This window comes from Symphodus melops (genome assembly GCF_947650265.1).
Source record: "Symphodus melops genome assembly, chromosome: 4".
Classification (NCBI taxonomy): Eukaryota; Metazoa; Chordata; class Actinopteri; order Labriformes; family Labridae; genus Symphodus; species Symphodus melops.
This window is the reverse complement of record NC_136694.1, coordinates 17,011,108-17,019,638: the sequence shown is the minus strand read 5'-3', so window position 1 is coordinate 17,019,638 and position 8,531 is coordinate 17,011,108. Positions and strand designations below refer to the sequence as shown.

The 8,531-nt window shown below is 36.9% G+C and overlaps 1 protein-coding gene across 1 annotated transcript in view; it reads left to right on the top strand.

Moving 5' to 3' along the window:
- Nucleotides 1-6,270, top strand: part of c1ql4b (complement component 1, q subcomponent-like 4b) — a 14,223-nt gene extending 7,953 nt beyond the window's left edge. The window contains exon 3 of the mRNA XM_079340820.1: nt 5,113-6,270. Coding sequence (XP_079196946.1) covers nt 5,113-5,292 — 180 coding nt within the window. The 3' untranslated portion in view covers nt 5,293-6,270. The remainder of the gene's footprint in view (nt 1-5,112) is intronic.
- The last annotated feature ends 2,261 nt before the right edge of the window (nt 6,271-8,531 follow it).

Sequence of the window (8,531 nt, the reverse complement as noted above, 5' to 3'; positions counted from 1 at the left end):
TCAGCTCTAAAATATGTCACACAAATCGGTGGCCCACAGCTTGCCTCTCTCTTCCCATTTTATGTTGCTCCCTAATGAAATGTGTAGGCAGTGTAATCGTCTCCATTGTCCCGCGGGTCTTCGCTCTCCCCACCAGCAGCAGATCAAGTCAGAACAGTGTTTGGCCAACAGACAGAAATTCACTCCCTTGTCACTATCAATCTCTGCAGCTGTTGACAATAATCCTGATTTGCCTTTCCCTCTTGTTTTCACTCCCAAAGCCCCCAGTGAATCCTGCTCACTTAAAGAACACAATATTTCACTGTTATTGTTGCTGACAGTAAACCTGCAGATTCATCTGTGATGGTTTCAGGGAGACAAAGCTTTACAATGTCTCTAAACCTCGCTCAGATCAGTGAATTTATAATACCATCCACGGTTAAATGCAATGAATATGCAACTATGCACAAATGGTCTGTTGCAAGCAAAGTTCTTCACTGAAATTCCTAAAACATAAAACCACAAATTTCTTACTGCACAATAAATAAAAACACATTTTAAAAAATGTTTTTAAAATGTACTAACATTAAACATACTAACATATACATTTCACATAACTACCTGTTTTGTATGCATTTCATTTTCTCATTTCATATTTTCTTATTTTTATATGAAGTTGCATGATAGAATTCACAAAGAAAAAACATGCTTAATGTAGCACAGGTGTAGTTGAAAGAGTTCCAGTAAAGGCAGTCGCAAGAATGCAGAAGATTTTTTTTACTGCCAGAGTTGCTAAATTTGCAAAATGTACTTTGGGGTAGTCTGCTGTTTAGGCACTGTATTTATTCCTAACATATTCTCTTCTTGTAAAAAAAACAAACAAACCCAAAAACTGTTAAGTAAAGATTTTTATTTATAAGACATAATAATTAAACACAAATCATTTAGTCAGTTTTATACACACTCCCATGTGGCAAATATCTCTCTTAATTTATGTTAAGAGCAACCTGACTGTTCTTGAATGACAAACTTCTGTATAAATGTGGCAGTGACTTTGATAATGAGGTAATGTTTCAAATGTCAGACTCTTAAAAACATGTTCATAGAATGTATAAAATGGTTAATTGTGCCCTGAGTTACTGTAAATACAGAAGGAGGATGCGAGTTTGAGTTAATCATAAACATTAGACATTAAATGTCAGCATCTTTGCTGTGAGGCGAGGCTAAGTAAACCTGCATGTCTAATAGGAAGTCAGCCATAAAGAGCCATAAATAACACCATGTCCTTTTGGCTGGCAAATTAGCTGATATTCATGTTTAAAAGGCCATTTCAATAAGACGATATGAATATCTCTTCTGCAGTGTTTTTTTCTCCGTGGTTCTTAATTATGGCTGATAGATAGAAAAAACGCAATATACTCTTTTTTGCAGTTAAATTGTCTATTTTAATAAGTAGGATTATAATTGTAGTTTCAGAACACATAGTGAAATAATTGCACAGACAAATGTAATCTTTACTGTTTTTGTAAAAAGTGAAAGCAGCCTTTCAGCCCGTAACTCCACTGAAGACACTATCAGGGGAATCCTGCCGTTCAGCCATGTAGACAGATGTTGGATGTACGAGATGTCAGATTCTCTTTGCTGTTATATTTTTCCCAAAACCTATTAGGCCTCCTCAGGGGAACTGTTCAGTCCCTTCAGAGCAAAGCAGTCTAACAGTTTCAAACAACAAAATGTCGTAGATGCCAAGTGTTTTTCCTCAGGTGTTCACTTTAGATTCATGAAAAAAAGTGACGAATGAGAGGTGCTCTTACAGAGAGCGTGGAGTCTGTATATGTGTGTGTGTGTGTGTGTGTGTGTGTTCTTATAATGACCTCCTGCTCGGATTTCATGGGGATATTTGACCACTGTAGCCTATAGCCTGTGCCCCCATTCGTTGTGATAGTATGGTGTTATTGAGGAGTTAGACCTATTAGGCTGGGAGCTGCCATGGCTGTCCAACTACCAATTACTGTAGCCTGCAGCCGTGTATGGCCTTCCCGACGCATCTGGAGGTAGAGAGGCAGGGGTTGGGGGGAGGGGGGTTGAGTGTGTTGGAAGGGGAGGGGGGGTCCTCAGGAGACCTGCCACAGTGCGCACCGTTAATCAATCCGATTTAGACCGGACAGGGACACACTTAGTCGCTTCTCCTGCCAACACTGCCCTGGTGGGGGAGAGGAGGAAACACGCGCGTGACCTGCATCTCATTCTGGCAAAAGGACACAAAAAGATGGATAGATGGGTGCAGAATGAAGAGATAGTGATGGTGTAGCTATTGGGGTGGGATGATGGAAGGGGGGTCTTGAGGTATGGAGGGAGAGACAACAATTAATGGAGTGATGTGAGCAGAATTAAAACAAAGGAAATGTATCGATTAATTTCTGTCTGCAAGAGCGGAATAAATATGTTCACCTTCGCAACACAGACAAAATGCTTGTAGAACTGAATTGATGATATGGGTGGGGAAAAAGACTGAGTATTGGATGGAGGATGAGAAGAAATGGGAAGTTTAGTTTTATTTCATTTGTCTTGGTGATCATGAGAGAGTCATGGAGGCCTGATGACTGGTGGATATGGACCATATTCTCAATCAGACCCTCTGTGGGGACAAGGCTGGAGCGAGTGGGAACACATTTGCATTCATTAATATTTATGTGCTTGTGTACTTTATTTCCCTCTATTAAATAGATTGCCTGCTTGAATAGTTGGTTACTTCCAATGATAGAGCTATTTATTATAAGCTGATTTGCTTACTGGCTGCTAACTTAAAGACAACAAATTGTAGTTGACAAAATAATAGATACCTTTATGATGAATAAAATGTGCCCTATTCACTACCAGCTGTTTACCCACACTGGATCCTGACTGGATCTGAGTGAAACACTGGATTGTTCTTCTCCTTTGATTAAGGAAGAAACATGACTTTATGTTTAGCGATTGTGCTGGTTTGACTTCATGTAATAAAATTAACATACACAGGAGCAACAAGGATGAAGGATCAACATCAGTTTGTTCAGATGTTGTGCTTACTATGTAAATATGTACAATGGCCATTAGATTTAATGACTTCCTGTTAAATGGTTGGTCACACCATTAAAAAGCCAGCATCATGTAGAGTGTATGATTCTCCTCACATAAACCCGTCTACATGTTGATTAAAGAGTGAAGAATGACTCATCAGACCATCATAAGATCTTTTTTTGTGTGTCAGGCTAAACGATCTGTGGCCTCTCCTTCAGATAGTGTGTCCCTAGTGTGTTGCTTTTGAGAAGAACACACATTAATGACAGATCTATTATACAGCTCTTGTTGTAATTGTGTCAGAAAGAGGTTGATTATAATGTTTGGTCATTTCAGGAAATGATGCTGTGAAGCTATCGAAGGCAGCGGCTGTGTGTGATATTCGCATCTGGCTTAAAATGTAGAGAATTAGGATCTTACATATGATGCTTTCTTAACTTGATTTAGATGCGCTTGATTAAACTAAAAATAACTTTGTGACTTACCGGCTGTTAAATATTACTTAGTATTTGTATATTAAAAAAAGTTAAATGTCAAATTATTTTATTTACAAAAAAGGTTCTGACAGTTAAAAATATATGTGCAGAGATTTTTCATCTGACCATGCTTTTTTTCTTTTTTTTTTTTTCTTACCATGATGCATTTAGTGTCTTTCATCTTTTCGTTTTGATTTTCCAGTGTTGTAGACAACTTTTATTTTTGGTTCATGCCGTCATCATGCGTATAACTTTTCCGTTGAAAGCTCGGACTTTTCCATTAAAAAAGTAGTTGTTTGTGTTTGTTGTGTTCGCTGTCATGGACAAATGTCCTCCCTGGTTTTGTCCTTGCATTGCCCATCAGACTGTTCCCTGCAACAGGTGGATCAGGTGTGAGAGCAACAATCTGGTGGAAAAATTGATAGTGGCTAAAAAGGTTGAGCTCTCAGATGGAGGTTTGAGGTCAAAGATCACTGCACATCTCATCTATCTACCCAGTGGACGGGAAGGAATCTGTGCCGATGACATTACACAGCGATCACAGAATGAAACAGGAAATAAAATGGCACTGGTTACATCCAGATAAAGTGAAAAAATGGGTTCTGGTTTGGAAAACTGTTGAAAGATACGCTCATCATCAGCATTTAAATAGAAAACATGAATTGAAATAAATTGCTGGTTGCACAATTCTTATCAATCAACTGAATTATACAATTTCTTAACAAATATTAACAAATACATACATAGGCTTTCTTTATGTTCAACTGAGAATTCCACATTTCTACCATGTCCGTAGCTTTAACCTTGTTATGAACATTCAAATGGACTTAGTGAAAATGCCTCCAACCCTGGTAATAATAAGTGTTATTGGAGGATCAGGGATTTAAATAGAAGCACAGAGGTTTGGTGCACGATTATTTTAGTTTCCCAAACGATTAAAAACTAGCTGGTGACAATAATTAATTGGCAAGACACAGTGTTGAAGGTACATTCTTCCATGCTTTAAGATGTCTAAAAACCGATTTCCAGCCCTAGAATAGGTGGTTCACTCAAACATGTATTTATTTTTATAGATTTTTTGAGGATTGCAAAACGGGAACAAAAGTTTAGAAGACACATCAGTGCAATTAGCAAAAATACAAAGATATCAGGCCACACAAAAACTGCAGTTTTCGCACCACCACCATCTAACTTTGTCAAGTGTTTGCCTACATTTCAAATACGAGGCAGACTTTCTTTATTGTTTTAAATTAATATTTGAAATTATGCTAAGCCTGACACGAAGACATAATGTCTCTGGAGAATTGTATTTTTCTATCAAGTTTTTCTTCCGTTATATTAAATACTCAGGTAGACACATAAGTTCTTTCCCATAGATGTTATTCAAAAAGGGAATTTAAATTGGCACCATTTACAGTATATTGAGCAGTAAGGGTAATGACCATGAGTGACAGTGTCCATGTCTCAAGTTTGACAGGGGACTTTCCGAGATATCTCTCTCACCCATCTCTTAAACAAATTACAAACAATTGGCAAACAATTATTAATTCATTTTAATATATTTGCAGCTGATTAACAATTATTGTCTCTATCTCAGGTCAGGGCGAGTGCAATCGCTCAAGATGCAGACCAAAACTATGACTACGCCTCCAACAGTGTCATCCTGCATCTGGATGTTGGGGATGAGGTGTGTGTACAGCTGGATGGAGGCAAAGTCCATGGAGGAAACACCAACAAATACAGCACCTTCTCTGGCTTCCTCATCTATCCTGACTGACAGTATTCTCATATTTCTGTACTCTCTGTCCTCAAGCAAAAAGTCTGCTCTCCTTTCTGCATCTAACACACCATGCTGCCATGATGTAATTTGCCATTTCAATTCTGTCCAGTACAAAAAACTTAATAACATGCTAACATATAGAGTTTGAAAAGAATTTATGTAAATGAACATAGTTATGTATATATCAACAGTTCACGTTTACTTCTGAATCACACACTTGTGTAACCATTATTCTGTGCCATGTACAGTATGTGTAAGGGGGTCCAAAACATCTGTTTCACATGCTTGTACAAACACAGGTACACACGAGACATTTCTCCTATTGCTTGCTAGGCTGAGACAAGATGACAATTTTAGCCACCAGTCTGAAATCAACTGAAATGATCTCTGAATGTAGCTTGTAAATCGATGTGTGTGTACTCGGCTGCAGCCTCTCACCTTCACTGTGAGATGGATTTCCAAACAAGAAAAGTTATGAATATATTGATTGCAGCTGATAATACAGCCAACACGGTGAACATAATCCAGTGTGTTGTGTGTCTGTGTTCATGCTGTTTGAGAGCACACGTGTGTTTGTGCTAAGCTTTGAAAGCGTCACGTAACAGTCCCTTAACACTCAGGGTAAGTCGATACTGAGGTTTAGCTTTGAGATTTTCTCTGAGCCATAGCTTATGACAGTCTCATCATGTCCTGCTAATGAGCAACATGATACGCCATGTTACTCACTGCCACACCTGGCTACCATTACTGTATGACTGTACTGAAAAAGTTTGAAATGATAGGAAATACACATTTGCTTCTTTTTTTTTTGTAAGTTTAATGGCATGATTAGCACTCTCATTTTATTTTGACACAACAGGAAGATGTATCTAAGGCGAGCTTTTTTTGTTAAGTGTTTTCTGACCATGTTGGAAATCAAAGCGAGAACCCAACACCAGAAATTGTCTATATGAATAGATTCTGAATACAGACAAATGCAGGATCCATAGGCAAGGAAAAGGTTTTGGTGTCTAACGTGTTTAGGTTTCAATTCACAAAGTAATATGTCTAACTTTGTACACTTTTGTTACAGAAGGCATTACCTGTAGGCTCTGCAGGAAAGTAATCTGTGTATAAGAGGCTATAATGAAATCCCAGCTCCCATCATGTGATGTCAATAACTGTTTTGATCTCAATAAGCTAATGGGCTAATGTTCATAGTCATCGACTGTTCATTCTATAACTCAAATCACCCATATAAACAATGGCCATTGCACAAAAAAGATTACTATCATTATAACCGCTGGACAACCTAAAAACTGCACATTGCTCTGAGAGGCTATTGTTGTCAGCTGATAGCCAATGGGTTTTGAGACTTCACTAAAGGGAGTGAAACAACACCTGAATTATTTTCTCAATACAGCAACATATAAGTAGCTTTTGCAAAATTAAAAAAAAAAAAAAAAAAAGGTAGAGAGCGAAGTTCATTCCCAGGCTCCTTTATAAAGGCTCACACAGCTGACCAAAAACAGCGTTCAATTAAGTGATTGTTGAACAGGACATACAGCTTAAAGCAAACAACATTAAACACAGAGGGAAACAGCGAGCTCAGCTATAAATATAATAAAATGCAGTCCAAACGATGGGCTTTATAGCTCACCAGAAAACATTACCACTTGAGTTTTATAAACACTTAAGTATTGAAAAAATAATAATTTCTGTGGGGTTTCTTTTTCAATATGCTTATTACAGAAAGAGCTAGCTTGGCTATTTCCTTCTGTTTTGAGTCTTTATTCTAAGCTAGCTGTCTGTTGATATCATACACATGCATGTGAGTGGTTTGAATGTTCTAGCTTAATAAAGCAAATCAAGGTATAGGCTATTCCACAAAGTGTTTAACTTTTCATTCATCTTTCAAAGAATGGTTTGACATGCAGGTAGCTATTGGTGTTTTACTGCCATATACCACACCTCTAGGTTTTCTGTGCCTTACACTATCTTTTGGATGTGTGAACAAACAGATTTCTATGATAAGTTCATAAGTTATTATTTACTTATCACAGAATCTAACTGAGGACAATGACTGTCAATCTTTGTATGTAAATTAATGTAACTCTCTGCAGTAAAAAAAGAAGAAGAAAGGCCCCAAAATGGAGACGGATTCTGTTCATATAGAAACACCTGTGGGATTGAACAACAGAAGCATGTCTATGTGTAGTTAAAAAATGCATTTAAAAAATATATAAATACATCGATGTAGACAAATTATGACATTCAACATTTATTTTCATGACCTATCCATTGTGTCACGTTGCATCCTGTGTGTTTTCTGACGCTGTTGCCTTCGTTCACGAGCCATGTGCTCACTGTACTCTGCAGGCTGAGTTGTGTGTGTATTTGTTATGTATGAAATCCACATAGATTTTTATCTGCCCTTGATGACCATGAAACACAATAAAGAAGATAAGAAAATTAAGCATTGGTTTGCCCTCACTGAGTTAGAGTAAAACAGGTCTGGTCTTTACTCTTTGTTCATTTTATTTCTCACTCTCTCTCTCTCTTGCTTTTCTTTTAAGGACAATCAAGAACTGTGCAGGCGCTGACACCTGATTTAATCAAGTTCAATGCTCAGGGATTAACATGAATATAAAGATTGCAGATAAATTCACTTATTTGTGAAATCAAATAAAAAAAAACTTACAAATATTATCCTGTGCTTTAATCATAAAGCCATCAATAACCTGTCTCTAGATGTGTGTTTTTCATTGCTAAAAATAATGAGGCAATGTTTTATGACTATTTTAAGGTTTTTAGGAATTGTTATATTTTTTACAGTGTTTGATTTAAAACTTTGTTCAACTTACACACATTTATTTATGTTGTCCAGTACCCTTAATATGTGAAAACAAATGGACAGGAAAAAAGAGAAGCAACATGAATATAAAGTCTTTAACTTCATAATTCCATGATGATCAAGTTGTTAAAAAAAGTGAACCTAACCAGCTGTTTAACTCAATGAAAAACTGAGTTTATATTTCAAAGAATTTTAGGGGTTTAGATTTTTGTGTGATATGTGGCGGATTCTGTTTCTGTCTTTGTGAGTGTTGTGATTAAATAAGATATTTAAACACTTGAAATTTTAATTTGATATTCTCGAACGGAAAGAAAACAGAAAATAAAACATAACTGTCATAACATTTACATGTCAGCACAAGAAACAGATACACCATTCATACAGAAGATACGCTTCTGTAAGC